General features: G+C 37.9%; 1 protein-coding gene across 4 annotated transcripts in view; it reads right to left on the minus strand.

Annotated features, from left to right (window-relative positions):
• The window catches only part of LOC128020128 (protocadherin Fat 1-like), a 37608-nt gene that overhangs the window by 8496 nt on the left and 12444 nt on the right, over positions 1 to 16668 (minus strand). Inside the window, exons 1-10 of one of the 4 annotated variants that reach the window (XM_052606788.1) lie at positions 2679 to 2845; positions 2328 to 2396; positions 1964 to 2127; positions 1797 to 1841; positions 1596 to 1685; positions 1432 to 1521; positions 1027 to 1134; positions 631 to 744; positions 447 to 540; positions 76 to 188 (exon numbers count right to left, since the gene is read on the minus strand). In XM_052606788.1, the coding sequence (XP_052462748.1) occupies positions 76 to 188; positions 447 to 540; positions 631 to 744; positions 1027 to 1134; positions 1432 to 1521; positions 1596 to 1685; positions 1797 to 1841; positions 1964 to 2127; positions 2328 to 2396; positions 2679 to 2757 (966 nt within the window). In that variant the 5' untranslated portion in view covers positions 2758 to 2845. Of the gene's footprint in view, positions 1 to 75; positions 189 to 446; positions 541 to 630; positions 745 to 1026; positions 1135 to 1431; positions 1522 to 1595; positions 1686 to 1796; positions 1842 to 1963; positions 2128 to 2327; positions 2397 to 2678; positions 2846 to 16668 lie in introns of those variants that run through there. The other 3 variants (XM_052606760.1, XM_052606768.1, XM_052606779.1) reach the window with 3 other exon arrangements.

Here is a 16668-nt window from a genome sequence, read left to right on the forward strand (position 1 = left end):
AATACTAAAACCTCTTCAGATTCAATACATCGGCCCAATCTTAAATAATTGAATGCATTTAGAAATGTCTTATACCTGTATGTAAACTGTTGTCTGCTCATATTCCTCTCTGTCTAGTCCAGATGTCACCGAGATGACCCCAGTACTTTCATCAATATTGAAGTTGCTCCGATATTCATTAGGAACGACTGGAACAAAAATGTGGATGTATGTGCTTTGTTATTATCAGAAACTATAAAGCACTCATTTTGTCAATTCCATTTTACGATGCTTGACTATTTTTAGTGGCATTTTACATTCCTTCATATTATCAGATTAAAAATTAGACTTTCATCTCTAGCCCTCCCAGATTTATTGAGAAGCTATATTTGGGAACAGGTGGAGGATGTTGCTCAGATTAGGGCGTATGTCATGTAGGTGTGTTGTAAATCATCTATTAACAGTACCTTCTGTAATGCTGTAAACTACAGGTTGGTTGATGCCCGTGTCACCATCTTGAGCTTTTATGGCCTCAGGAGTAACACCTGACAGTTGTCCTACCTGTGCATGGATAGAGAAGACATAAAGGGTTGTATTTGTGTGGTCAAACGAGTGTTTTAAGCATTGATCTTGTTTTCTGACATAATTTACCTGGTTTTCCTTAAAGGATGCTTTATAGAGACTGTGATCAAAATAAGGGTTTAGATTGTCATAATCTTCAACCGCTATTGTAACTGTTGCAGTGTCACTGAGTTCTCCTTTATCCTGTGAAGAAACACAATGTTGTGTTACTACCTTAAAATGAGAAAAAAAATTGTTCATCTGTAAATAAATTGTCATCATTTATTCGTGGTCCCCATCAACTTTCACTATAAAAAAAAGCAGCTTGGACATTCTTTTCTAAAATCTGTTTTGGGGTTCCATGAGTTTTTTTTTTTGTGTGGACTGTTTCTTTAAGAGAATAGACTACTGAAGCAGTGCTTTGAAGTTCAGTGATCAAAGTGATATGGATGCAGGACTGGTTTGATGTCAGAGTTTTTTCTTTACTTTAGCTTCCACAGTGAAGGTGTATTGTTGAACATTGTTGTAGTTCAGACGTTGTTTTAGCTGGATGGTACCGTCCTGTCTCACTTCAAATTCATCTGGTGCTGGAGGCTGTTCATAGAGGAGAAGAGATGCATTAAAATGAGCACAAAATGAGGATAAATTCTTACATGGAAACTGAGCTTACTAAATAACTAAACACAGTATTTGCTTTTCTTAAAAATATCTGCATTCTTCAAAACTGTAACTAAAGATAAAAACCCCTATGAATTAATCATAATTCAATATTTTAATCAATTGACAGCCCTAACGGAAATTTCACTCGGGAGAAATTATATTTAGTTGCTGATACAAATAATGCAGTTTTCTGGTAACATAAGTAATACGTAAGATTCAGTTTAGACTCACCAGTATAGAATATGTAATTCTGTTGTTTTCTGGAGACACATCTGCATCTTCAGCTATCACCCGGAGCACATCTGAACCCACACTCTTCGTCTGCAGAAAAAGACACCGTTTACTAAGAGATGTGAGGACTCGACAGCTGTATAAAGACGTGACATTATACACACCTCTGACACTTTAGCACTGAGTGTTTTGTTCTGGAAGATCGGAGGGTTGTCATTGATGTCCTGAACCTCTAATGTTCGGGTGTTTCTCATCTGAAATTAACAATGAAGACTTTATAGTCAAGGTTTATTAGCTGAAACTTTATTTGTGTAAAATCTGTCTCACTGAATGATTTGATGAAGTTAGTGTGTAAACAAACATACCCCTGTGTTTAAGCAGTTGACTGAATAATATAATTTCTCTCCATGCTAGAAGAAATAAAACGCATAAAGAGTCAACAAATAAAATGCAACACAATCAACTATGTGAGAATGGGTAAAGACTAACTGACACTAAACCAGCTCAATGAATCAGTGAGAATGGAGCAAACCTCCTTTAGTGCATCAGCGTCCAGGGGTTTTTTGGTCTGTATAGTAGCGGTTGGGTTTCCTTCAGAGTAAATCAGCTCCAGAAATTCCAAACCAATAGGAAAGAGATTATCCCCCAACACCAGACGATCATCAGGTCCGATATTAGTGATAATCTCTACTTCTCCTGTAAACCAGATCAGATACACATTCAGATATATTCTAACATACAATCAATTATTAAATAATCTCACAGCAATCAATAGCATTTTAAGTTACCACAGACCACTACTACTAATAACAACACAAAAGTTGGCTTGCAAAAGTAAAAGACAACACATGAAATATTGTAGACTATTGAGTTAAAGTCATGTCATCATATCTCACCTGCATGTCCCTCTTGGATGCTCCTGATTTGGAGATCACTTCCAGTTGCACAGTTTATCTGCGAGGAAGCTTGAACAGCAACAAGTAACACTTAATCGACAGCTAAAAGCCTACATTCAGTACTACAAACAGAATCCAATCACTCTGAAAAACATGACATTATAAAAATCGGCCAACATTTTTATTTTCAGTGTTTTTGCTGATATTCTAAATCAAATCCGCATATTATCTGGTTGCAAAATGAATATTTCTTGGTTAAAAGTCCTTGTATCACTTACTGTTATTCTAATATTAACTTCTTAAGTCCTGACAAGCATTTGACTTCATTAGACAGATATAAATCTGACTTACCAGTATCACTCCATACACCATGAACATGCAGAAAAACTAAAATAAATATAGAATATAAAGACATTGAAAACAAGGCCATCTTTAATACACAGCCAGTGCAGCTTGTGTTATGGAGCCTGGCAGTGAAGAGAAAGACTGTTTCTTCTGTAACGTCTCTCTCGGAGCTGGTCTTTATTGTATGTCATAAACAGTTATGGCTTCTGTTGTAAACAGGTATCAAAGGTGCTTCATAAAGGGCCAATAATGCAGGAATGATGTGGGAGGCACTGTACAGAAATAATATAATGTTACAAGTTTATATAACGATATCTAAGATTTTTAACCTTTGATATCATCCTTTAATAGATATCATTCTACCATTTCTTCTCATGCAATGGTTTCAGTCACTCGTATCTATTCTTGTTTATTATTATACAGCCTTCTGGAATACTTCGCTCTGATTGGTCAATCGCAACATGATGTCAAATGATCAGTGAACTGTATCAATGGCTTTTGTCCGGCAACTAATTTCATATGCTATGATTTATGTCTTTCATATCACTCTGTGCTTGCTTTCTTGGAATAAAAGCATGAAATATAATGGAATAATTTGTACTCAGGGTAATAATGGGAATACTGAACAGTAAACTGCTCATTATAGTAAAACAAACCCCTTTAGGATGATCTCGGATGCTACCATCCTGTCAGCGTTTATTTTGCAATAATGAACAGTACATTATTCCTTCCTAAATAATAAGCACTCATAAATCTAAAGACCTTTATGCTGGACTTTGGCCTGCAATTGAAAAGGCTATAAAGATACATAAAACAATGAATAATTCACACCCTGCAATGCTGTGTAACTCCAAATCTATTTATTACTACTGCCAACAAAGATTATCTTATCACTGCTCATGATCCTTATTTATCAGAACCCGTGTCACATAAATATATTACATCAACATTTCAGTTACATTATGACGAATGTAAAGGCAAATACTGAGAATGTTTCGGACTGTGAGTCAAACAGGGATGAACCAATGATCTGATTAGACACAAGGTAAAGAGAGAATCAAAGAAATATAAATATATTAGTCAAATATCGCAGAAGTCTGTATGAATTAACATGCTGATGAACAGTAGGCTATACAGTCAAGAGAAAGTATAAGTACATTTAATATGTTACTTAATATTATGTCCTGGACTTATTATATATTTAAGGAAAGTAGTTTATTAATTTATCACCTTTACAGTAAACCATTGAGTCATATCTCTCTCTCTCTCTCTCGCTCTCTCACTCACTCCCTCTTTCACACACACACACACACACACACACACGCACACACACACACACACTGACGTTTCTAACAGTGTTGCCAAGTCTGCTTATTATACGCGACTTTGGGCTTGTTTTTCTGTAAAGTCGCTTACAAATATTGGTAGTCCCAGGTCGTGTTTTTTTGGGCTTGTTTCTAAAGTTTAGTTGCTTATTTGGGCTTGTTCCCAGCCCCATAATAAGTTGTCAAGCAGATATTTTCTATATGTTATTTAAACATAGGAGTTCTAGCCTGTTCTCTCTGTCCCTGTCCCTTTTTTCTGGTTAGGAAAATGTTGTCAGTGAGTGACGTGAACTTTAAATAAATGTGCGCGAGTTGTGACTGATGGTGACTGACTGGACTGTAGGAGAGTTTTTATTATACAATAATAAATAAAGAATTTGTTAATTCAGGATGATATCCTGTAGAAAATGTCACTTGTTTTGGGCTTGTTTTCACAGGCCTGGTTGCTTATTTGTCTCTCGAGATCTGGCAACACTGGTTTCTAGGCATAGGCGAGAGGACTGTCAATCTGACGATGCCATTGGATCAAGAGAGCTGCCTGATAGCTCCGTACAAAGTTTTCATTTTTAGCTCTCATCAGCGGGCTCTGTCAGTGCTTTGGCAAGACAATTTGCCATGCAATAAAACTAAGTTCAAAGGCCAATTTAAAACATTGGTACAGTAATCAAGAGCACACCATTTTTTGCGCCAATGCATTTCAGTGGGATCAGTGTGTCCTGTAATATTCCCATATAAACTTTAAAAGCCAATAAAATAAATGTTAGTATAGTAAATTTGCTAATTCACAAGATCAAGTCATACTTTATTAAACTGCTTTGTTGAGTTGAATGCATCCTTGCAGAGGTGTCGGAATGCTGAATCAATTAAATCACTTCTAACAGCACTTAACCTAAATATTTTACTGTCTATGAATGGGAGCCGCATCATTCATATAGAGGGCGAGCATCAGGGAAAGTTTACGCATTAATGAGTAGCAAAGGATTAAGTAGCTGGATTGATGGCTTTTATGCCACTGATCAGGCTTTTATATGAAGTTTACGATAACAACATGTTATAGGGTTGACTGAAATAATAATGCAATAACTGGCACTTTAAATCAATGTTTAAAGAAACAACAACAAAATAAATTGACAGATAAATACAAAAATTTGCCATTGAGAATATCTAAACATTTATCGAAATCCAAATGTAATACAATTGATTTATGTGTGATTTATGTGCAATGTCTTAGCCACTAGGGATTGTTACATAGGGCAAACAGCCATCTAGTTTAAACACAATGATATTACAGCTAATAAATTGTGTAAAATATTTATCTTAACAGTCAGTTTACAAATAATACATTCAGATTTGTGGAACTCATAGTGCAATGAATCTCCACAAATTAATACTATGACAATTTCGCCTGAGGCTAGAAACGGCCCTGCACACATACTCTCTCTCTCTCTCTCTCTCTCTCTTACACACACAAACACACACACACACACATTATGATGGGCTTGGTTACACTGTTTAGAGAGAGTTCATAGCCACAATAGATGCTGAATGGCTGGAGCAGTACTAGATTGAACTGACTCAGCTAGGTGTGTCCTGTGTGTGAAAGTATGAGATGTTCTACATGCATCACTATTCTGATCTGTGAAAACTTTCACGGTTCACAAATCGAGCTCAACCTAAAAAAATGTTCTTTTATTCCAGCAGTCTGCGTGTTTAAACATGAAGAACGCCTTTCTTTCACATTCCTTACTGGCGCACTTACCAAGGGGTTTATGGACAAGAGCTTTGCTGTGAAAAAAATTCACAGATTATGCTGGTGAAGATGACACGGGTGTTGTGCCCAATTTCGACCCCCTGCCGAATTATTCACTCCTCTAAGTGTCCAACTTTTGGAGTTATAGGCATTATAAAATTAAGAGTCGCTACGAATAGAAAACCCTGAATCCACAAATCATGGAGAATGATATTCGGTATTATTTGCATGTCTATGACAACGCATTGCGAATTTATAGCAAAAAGAAATCTGAATATCAAAGCGCAAACGATTTTTACTGCGATGACAGACTGGCCGTTATGTAGTTAATTGCGTAAACAGAAACGGAAAATATCAGTTAATGCTTTGTTGTTATTAGAAACATAATGTACGATTGTGAGTACATTGAATTATTATTTATTGTTCAGATTAGGGCGTATGTCATGTAGGTGTGTTGTAAATCATCTGTTAACAGTACCTGCTGTTATTCTGTGAACTACAGGTTGGTTGATGCCTATGTCACCATCTTGAGCTTTTAAGGCATCAGGAGTAACACCTGACAGTTGTCCTACCTGTGCATGGACAGGAAAGACATTAAGGGTTCGATTTGTGTGGTCAAGCATGTGTTTTAAGCACTGATTTTGTTCTCTGACATCATTTACATGGTTTTCCTCAATTAATGCTTCCTAGAGACCATACTACACCATCACTCCAACTCCTTCTTTATTGGCATTGTAATTACACAGTTTTGTTCCACAGTTTTATATATATATTTTATAAAATTAATTCATAGCTATAGTTACATTAATTTTCCTTCATGCCCTATAGAAATTGTAATTGTATGTAACTTCCCCATAAAGTTCTTCTAAAATGTTACTAACAAAATATATTCTGCCTCATCGTTTGACCAAAATCTGCATTTGATCGCAATCAGAAGATAGTGACTTTTAAGTAAAAGTGTTGTATTAATTGTCATGCGTAGCTTGAAGCTAATCGTCTCTATGATTTCTCTGTTACCCAAATATAGTTATAGTTCATGAAGTATTTTATCAAAGGAAATCACATAAGTTCATAAGATTTTTAATTGGGGATCAGATGGGATGTGTTTGGGAAAGCCATAATGCCAGAGTACAGTAATGCCATGGCTTACACATCTGTGCAATGGCAATAGTTGCATCCCCTGAATGTAAGCTTTTCCATATTACAAGCTTTTCTAACACACTGCTGACTTAATGTGCAAATCGTGAAAATTATAAAAATAAATTATTGGATTGTTTTGATTTTGTAGGGGTTGAGGCATCAAAAGTAACAAAGTAGCATGTTTTGTGAATGGTAACTGTAATATTACTACTGAAGTCTTATTAGTAATTAGTTACACTACTAGTAACTGTAAAAAGTAATATTATTACAGTAACTAGTTACTGCCCAACACAGCTCATAGAAAACTTATTGAACTTTAGTGTTCATTTTTGTGTATAAAAGTGTTTGTGTGTAATTAGACTTTGTTTTCATGAAAAACTTCAAGTAACCAGGCTTATATTTATTCTGAAGATAAAGTCAAAGATCCAAAGTGGGTTTCTAACCAGTCACAGTGATTGTGGTCTGTGTAGATGCAACACATAGTTACTTTGTCATATTATAATTATGGTTCTTTATAAAGAGACTTAACTCATTTATTAAACAAATAAGAATTATTACACCATTTTCAGAATACAAAAAATGAGTCTCATCAAAAGTAAAAAAAAAAAAAAAAAAAAGCAACCAAATTCCTTAACTAAGGGTCTTTTTATGATACCGTTATTAAAAGGTAAATGCATTGGTCACTTCGGGAAAGTTCTTTTAGAATTTATTTGACAAGTTACCTGAAAATGTAACTAATTTAAATATCCATAACACAACAAATTGTAAAAGTTTCTTAGTTTTTACTAAATGCCAGATGTGATTTAAAGACACAGATGCTATATTTGAAAAATATTTACAAAAATTTCAATTTAATTAAAACTGTATTTTATTTAAATTTTTGCATTTGTCAGTTTTTGTTTTCCTTGGGAATCAATCTCATGACCTCGGTTTTGCAAGCACCATGCTCTCCTGTTTGTGCACAGGAATGTTTTGTCTTAACTGTGTTTAGCTGTGTTTTTAATGGTCTTAGCTTAGCTTATTTAAAAAAAAAAATTACATTACATTTTAAAAAAAATGTGACAGTTTTGACAGATTAAAACATCGATATCTGTAATTCCCACTCAAAAAAAATCATTGTAAGGTTTGAGAGATGTTTTATCTTATTATATGAATGTTTAGAGCTTTACAAATCTTTTGCTCTGAATCAGAACTTCAGAGAGCTTTTATTTTGCTCTTCTCTTTGAACAGCAAAATATGTTTAAAGATGTTCTACAAAGTTCTCGGAAGCACTGATTTGTAACTTAAGAGTCATAAAACTCTTGAAGCTTCACATTGCAGTTTTTCGAATGCAGCCCTCACTTATTCTTTTCTACAATAACCAAAATCAAATGTGCACTTCAGAATCTTGGTGGAAGTAGTGCATCCAAGTACAGACCCATTTCATATCTTCCATTTATGTCTAAAATTTTTGAAAAAAGTTGTTTCTGCTCAATTGTGCTTCTTCCTGCAAAAACAAAAATGTGTGATCTGTAGGAAGAATTTCAGTCAGTTTCAGGCCCCACCATAACGCAGAAACTGCACTTGTTAAAATTACAAATGACTTGCTTCTTGCGTCAGATCAAGGCTGCACCTCATTGCTAGTTTTACTTGATTTTAGTGCTGTGTTCGACACCAGTTCATGACATACTCATAGATTGATTACAAAACTATACAGGTATTTAAGGGCAGGCTTTTAGGCAGGCTAAGATGGTTTAGATCCTACCTGTCCGATCGCTACAACTTTGTTTAATTAAATTGGGAGTCATCTCATTTATCACCAGTAAAATATGGAGTGCCACAAGGATCTGTCATAGGTCCTCTGCTATTTTCAATATACATTTTGCCCCTTGGTAATATTATTAAAAAATACAGGATTAGTTTATAGTTTAGTTAAGTTTATATATATCAACAAGACTAGATGAAACTTCTAAATTATCTTTGCATTGCAACTAGACTGATGTACTCGAACTTCCTCTTCAGTAAAAAATCTGGGTGTTATATTAGACAGCAACTTGTCTTTTGAAAACCATATTTTCCATGTTACAAAAACAGCATTCTTCTGTCTTAGAATCATTGTGAAGCTACGAAACATGTTACCTGTTTCTGATGCAGAAAAGCTAGTTCATGCATTGAACCTCTAGACTGGACTATTGTAATGCACTGCCAGGTGGTTGTCCTGCTACTTCAATAAACAAGCTACAGATAGTCCAAAATGCAGTGGCTAGAGTCCTTACCGGGTCGCGAAAATATGAATATTATTACCCAAATTTAGGGTCAGCTTTGGCCTAATGGTTAGAGAGCCGGACTAGTTACCAGAAGGTTGCCGGTTTGAGTCTCAGTGCTGGCAGGAGGGAGTGAATGACTTCTCAGTTGGCCCCTGTGTGCTGGGTCTATAGCTGCCCTCCAAGTGTGTGTTCACTTCTCACTGCTGTGTGTGTGCACTTGGATGAGTTAAATGCATAGCACAAATTCTGAGTATGGGTTACCATACTTGACAAATGTCACGACTTTCATTTTCACTTAATTTTACAGTCTCTGCACTGGCAACCTATTAAGTTCTGTATCAGTTACAAAATATTATTACTTATCTATATGTACTACTTTTTAATGATACATTTGGCCAAATGAATATGACGTCTTTAGCTCGGAAAACCTCGTCCAAAACTCTTATCAGTTCCAAACTACCACACCTTTATTTCTATTCACTTCTTTTTAATTGCAATTTTTGTTTGTTTTGTCACTATAGTGTTAAGAAGCATTGGTTTACATTTTGTTTTATATGGATTTCCATAATAGTTACCAGAAATATCTGAAAACATACTGATATTGCATTAAGGAATAACCCACTCTGCTCACTTGAGATATATACTGACAAAATAACAGTTGTGAGTCAATGAGTCAATGCAAATTACTAAATTACCAAAACAGTTGCCATAAAACATACATCAGTACTATTTTGTCTACAAAATCTATGATGTCAATTTAAGATGCCATCTAAAGAGGATAGAAATGCACTGCTGTCCCAGGAGGTTTTTATGAACGTATTTAATGTTTATTGTGTTGTTTGAATCTGTCAAAAGTGTAGTCAGTTTCTAGAAAGAGCTATTAAATTGACAGTGCCTCGAGCAAAAAATAAGATGAAAAAAAAAGATCTGTTTTAGTAAGGGTTGACATGACTTACACCCTGATCACAGATCCACCCCAAAAAAAAAAAAAACTTCCAACAAATAAGTAAAATCTAAAGGCTGATCTCTTATTTTGATTTTGGACCTCTATTAATGGAGCAGTGAAGTTCAGATGTCCAGTGGACCAGTGGTACAAGATCAGTTTCCTGCCTGTTTTAACATGATATATTGCTATGGATGTGCATGTTTTTACTTAACCAACCGTCAACAGTAAAGCAGAATTCAGGAGCTCATGTAATAAAACCTGCCTGAGCTGTTCTTTTTGTTCCAAAGTGTTTTTTTTTTTTTTTTTTTTTTTTTTTTTACAAAATATAGTGCCTTAAAACTCCCTTAAACGTTTGGGTTGGTTTGGGTGGATGAGAAGAAACTTTGGGAGGAACCAAAACTTATTAGAGAGAGCCGATCCTTCTGTGGAACATTTTAAAAGAAACAAATTTCAACAATGGTGGAATGAATCAAAAGCACGGGTGCAATTGCAAGGTGGAGGAGATTCAAACATATATAAGTCTGATGGATCACATACAGAAGACAGTGACTGAGGAACATTTGAAGACTCTCATTTATCTGTATCTCCAACAACATGGTATGACTCAGTTTAATATGGTTCTTTTCTCTGTATGAATGCAGGGTTGTCTATAAAAGATAAATGTACTTAATTTATCATTGTAATCAATGTTACAGGTATTTTTGCATGCTTAGAACTAAAATGAGAAGCTATTTTTATGTCATCATTCCACTTGCTATACAATTATATTAAAGTGAATTCTCAATAAATGTATATATATATATATATATATATATATATATATATATATATATATATATATATATATATATACAATTTCAAATTGCATGCCGACTTAAATATAAATGTACTTCAGTAAGTAGGAGAAGCCTAACAAAGTGATCATATTTATCTGTAATTTCACTCTCCTATGTGTTTAATCTCAAGATCACAGAGCAGAGAGAGATGAAGAGTGTTCTCTCAGTGAAGATGCTGGCCGTGTTGCCTCTGGTTCTGTTGGTGTCCAGTGTGACTGAGGGACGGATTATGAGGAAATGTGAGATGAAGGCCAAGCTAGAGGCTGCACAGTTTCAGGACATTAAAGTCAGGGGAGAAAGATTGAGCACAAAAGATCTTGTCGCTAGACGTGAGTAATAGAGTTACTTCTCTTTCAGATTCCCTTATTTCTCTCTCAGTCATCAGGAGGCTATATTTCCATGTAACATAACCGGCTAAGAGGTTCATTACCTTCATCCATATGTTTTTCTTTTCCTTTTTGAGGCAGTTGTCTGCAAGGCCAAAGCCTCTGGCTTTAACACCAACTTCATGAAAACCATCAGCCTCTACTATGAAGATAACAATCCTGATGAGGCCCCACCTCAGTCATCCACCTCCACCATAAAGCCTACATCAACCTTCACTTCAAGGCCAACCAGTTCCACCTCAAGAACCACCTCAAAGCCTCCATCAAGTCCTACAATAGGTACCACCACATTTTCCACTTCAAGACCCACAACAATACCAACCACAACCTACACCACAAGACCAACATCAGGCTCCACCGCAAGACCAACCACAAGCTCCACCACAAGCTCCACCACAATACCAACCTCAGGCTCCACCACAAGACCAACCACAGGCTCCACCTCAAGCTCTACCACAAGCTCCACTTCAACCCCCACCACAGGCTCCACCTCAAGACCAACCACAGGCTCCACCTCAAGCTCTACCACAAGCTCCACTTCAACCCCCACCACAAGACCAACCACAGGCTCCACCACAAGCTCAACCACGGGCTCCACCACAAGACCAACTGCAGGCTCCACCATAATCTCCACTACAAGATCAACTACAGGCTCCACCACAGGGTCCACTACAAGATCAACCACAAGCTCCACTTCAACCCCCACCACAGGCTCCACTTCAACCCCCACCACAGGCTCCACCTCAAGCTCCACTTCAGGCTCTCCCACAAGCTCCACCACAGAATCCACCACAGGCTCCACCTCAAGCTCCACCTCAAGCTCCACTTCAGGCTCTCCCACAAGCTCCACCACAGAATCCACCACAAGCTTCACCACTGGCTCTCCCACAAGCTCCACCACCGGCTCCACCTCAAGCTCCACTTCAACACCCACCACAGGCTCCACCTCAAGCTCCACTTCAACCCCCACCACAGACTCCCCCACAGGCTCCACCTCAAGCTCCACTTCAACACCCACCACAGGCTCCACCTCAAGCTTTACCACAAGCTCCACTTTAACTCCCACCACAGGCTCCACCTCAAGCTCCACTTCAACCCCCACCACAGAGTCCACCACAGGCTCCACCTCAAGCTCCACTTCAACCCCCACCACAGGCTCCACCTCAAGCTCTACCACAATCTCCACTTCAACCCCCACCACAGGCTCCACCTCAAGCTCTACCACAATCTCCACTTCAAGCCCCACCACAGGCTCCACCTCAAGCTCTACCACAAGCTCCACTTCAACCCCCACCACAGGCCCCACCTCAAGCTCTACCACAAGCTCCACTTCAACCCCCACCACAGGCTTCACCACTTCAAGCTCTACCACAAGCTCCACTTCAACCCCCACCACAGGCTCCACCACAAGCTCAACTTCTACCCCCACCACAGGCTCCACCTCAAGGTCCACCACAAGCTCCACTTCTACTCCCACCACAGGCTCCACCTCAAGCTCCACCACAAGCTCCACTTCTACCCCCACCACAGTCTCCACCTCAAGCTCCACGTCTACCCCCACCACAGGCTCCACCTCAAGCTCCACTTCTACCCCCACCACAGGCTCCACCTCAAGGTCCACCACAAGCTCCACTTCTACCCCCACCACAGTCTCCACCTCAAGCTCCACAGGCTCTCCCACAAGCTCCACCACCGGCTCCACCTCAAGCTCTACTTCAACACCCACCACAGGCTCCACCTCAAGCTCCACTTCAACCCCCACCACAGACTCCCCCACAGGCTCCACCTCAAGCTCCACTTCAACACCCACCACAGGCTCCACCTCAAGCTTTACCACAAGCTCCACTTTAACCCCCACCACAGGCTCCACCTCAAGCTCCACTTCAACCCCCACCACAGAGTCCACCACAGGCTCCACCTCAAGCTCTACTTCAACCCCCACCACAGGCTCCACCACTGGCTCCCCCACAATCTCCACTTCAACCCCCACCACAGGCCCCACCTCAAGCTCTACCACAAGCTCCACTTCAACCCCCACCACAGGCTCCACCTCAAGCTCCACTTCAACCCCCACCACAGAGTCCACCACAGGCTCCACCTCAAGCTCTACTTCAACCCCCACCACAGGCTCCACCACTGGCTCCCCCACAAGCTCCACTTCAACCCCCACCACAGGCCCCACTTCAAGCTCTACCACAGTCTCCACCTCAAGCTCTACTTCAACCCCCACCACAGGCCCCACTTCAAGCTCTACCACAGTCTCCACCTCAAGCTCCACGTCTACCCCCACCACAGGCTCCACCTCAAGCTCCACTTCTACTCCCACCACAGGCTCCACCTCAAGGTCCACCACAAGCTCCACTTCTACCCCCACCACAGTCTCCACCTCAAGCTCCACTTCAACCCCCACCACAGGCTCCACCTCAAGCTCCACTTCTACCCCCACCACAGGCTCCACTTCAAGGTCCACTACAAGCTTCACTTCAACCTCCACCACAGTCTCCACCACAAGACCCGTCACACGGCCCGCAACAAACTCCAAACCAGGGCCCCCTACAATTTCTCCTTTAAGACCTACCCCAAGAAATGCCTCGAACACCCACAGACGCCGGCGTCACATTCCTTTGTTTAACCATCCCAACGGTCTTCTCTTTAGGGAGAAGGATCCTAAATGGCCTGTAGTCGAACGCCTGTATGGACTGTTTCAGCTCAGTGATCAGTGGGCCTGTGATTCTGACAAGGTGCCATCTCTCAATATTTGCAACATAAAATGCACTGGTAAGTCTGCTGAGGAACGTGCTAAGCATTACAAATAAAGTATACCTGAATGTTTTCACTTAGATCTATGAACCAAAGAAAGCTAATTTAATCAAATCTTTAAACTTTTTTTTTTAATCCAAAGCTTTAAATGATGATGATATCACAAATGACATTGCTTGTCTGAAGACCCTGATAAACAGCATGTAAGTACACATGAGCTCAAATAAACTCATTTACATCCCATGATTCTTATTTTAACTGTGAAGAGTGTTTTAAATATAAATAAATAATTGTATTCAATATATGTGTTTACAACTCAATATTGAATCTGCAAAGTGATTTTTTAATCCAGTATTTACATTAATGACTGTCTTCTTATGTAACAGGCCACCTAAACCTATAGCGAACCCCTCTGATTTGAAGAAGATGTAAGTTCAAAATGTTTTTATGACATTTTAATTTTGCTAATCATGTCAACACATGCTAAATATTATAATACATAAAATAGAAATGAAAATAAGTACATATTACAGTGCATTTTATAGAATTAATAGTAATTTGGGGGTTGTTTTGCTTGTGTAATAAGCTGTTTGTTAATGTTATCAATTAATTACAATCAAAACTTTCTTATTTTAGCCATGCCTAACAACTGTGTTATTCACATTTTCAATCATTCTTGCTTATTTTCACCTATTCTCTTGGCTCTATGAACCTGAAGTATACAATTACTTTTTTCCTATTTGAGTGCAACTATTTTTTTCTTTAATATTAGCAATGTAACCATAACACTTGCTATGGCAAATTCCATTTTCAACAACATGTTGTGACATGGTGCTTGAATCGACTGAGTGATTAATTTTATCTCAGATATTATATGCTTGAGAAATCCATTCTGAAGGATCAATTTGTGACTGTTTTCTGTGTGTTACAGCTTGGAGATCTTGTTGGTGGATGAGTGCCGCTCTGTTGTTCACTCAGAGTACTTTGCTGAGTGTTTTTAGAGGGATACCCCTATGATTGAATGTTAATGGGGTCATTGGTTGTGAAACCTGTGTGACTCTTAACTAAGGGTGTTTGTCCATTAAGGCACTTTATGTTATTTCTGTAATATTGTTATTTATGTACCCATTTAGATTTTTGTATAAACTTATAATTAAACATTTGGTTCTTTGTGTCAGAGTGTGCTGTTCATTAAAATAATATTAAATCAATATTTAATATTTCTGCATATATTTTTTCTTCAGGATATGTTGTCATCATTTGTACCCAGAAAAAAAATATAGAATTTAGTTCAAGAAACAGCCTAGTTTAAAGATCATTTAGGAATTATAAATGATTCAATTTACTTCAATTGAACTTCTTCACTGTCACACCAAAATGTGCTATCCTGCAACTAAGTAAACCTAACCTAAAAATTAAATAAAAGAGTGTTTCTGCTAAAAACAATGCTAGATGTATAATAGCTGAAAAAGAAACCTTTTCAAATTTCAAATGTATTTGGTAAAATCAGTTATTTTTCTCATCCAACAGTTCTGAAAGTTAAAGCATCTTAAAGCTAAAGATGAAGGGAAGTTGAAAAAAAAATACAATTAAAATCTAATAACTTGCATAGGTTCAGTTAGGTAAAGCTTTACATGTATCGCTACTTTTAAATAATACGTCTACATAAAAAATAAATGTAAACTCGTACTTTTACATTTTTTTTATTTTGAATTATTATTTCCAAATACTACTACTACTATTACTACTTATTAGATTAGATTACAGTAGATTCGATTAGATCCATATTTATTGTCATTGTGCAGAGTACAAGTAGCTACAGAGCCAATGAAATGCCGTCGGCATCTAACCAGAAGTGCAAATAGCCATTGTGTATAAATAAGCATTAATATGTTTTTGTGAGGGACAGATGCAGACATAGACATAAATATATGTCTATGGGTGCAGAGACCAGTTCGATGCAGTTGTCTATGAAATACAGCATATTAATATAGTGCATAATTAAATAATAATGATGTTGACAATAATGACAATAATTTATGAAATTTGTCAAAAGAAAAATATGTTTAAGTAACTTATGTTGAATTTATATCATATGTTATATTAACCGAAAAAGACCGGACGTGAACGCGCAGTGAAGAAAGACGCGGAAACGGATCACATGACCGCCAACACAGTAAAACTCCTTTCACCAATGAGAAACCTTTTGTCATGCCCCTACCTGTCTTGTGCTGCCAGTAAATAACTGTTTTTCTACAGTTTGTTACCAGTAAGTCATGGAAAAAACAGCAATATACTGTAAAATGTAAGTCAAATGTAAAATGAGTCAGATTTTTAGATAAAGAGAGTTAATACTGAACTCAACTGTATTAATGTGTGTTTGCAGAAGAGATCTGTTAGTTTAATGTAGTTTTGTGGTTCACCATTGTGCTGGACAGAAGAGCCTGTGCTTCAGTCAATGATGAGCCACAAACACTGATCTTCTGCTGCTTTATATAAAGACAGTAAATGTGGAGTCGCTGATACAGTGGTGATATCAGTGTTAAGTATTTCAGCACATACATGTGTGCTATAGCTGACAATGAACTACAGTGATTTGAGTAAAAA

This window comes from Carassius gibelio, chromosome A1 (assembly GCF_023724105.1).
Source record: "Carassius gibelio isolate Cgi1373 ecotype wild population from Czech Republic chromosome A1, carGib1.2-hapl.c, whole genome shotgun sequence".
Classification (NCBI taxonomy): Eukaryota; Metazoa; Chordata; class Actinopteri; order Cypriniformes; family Cyprinidae; genus Carassius; species Carassius gibelio.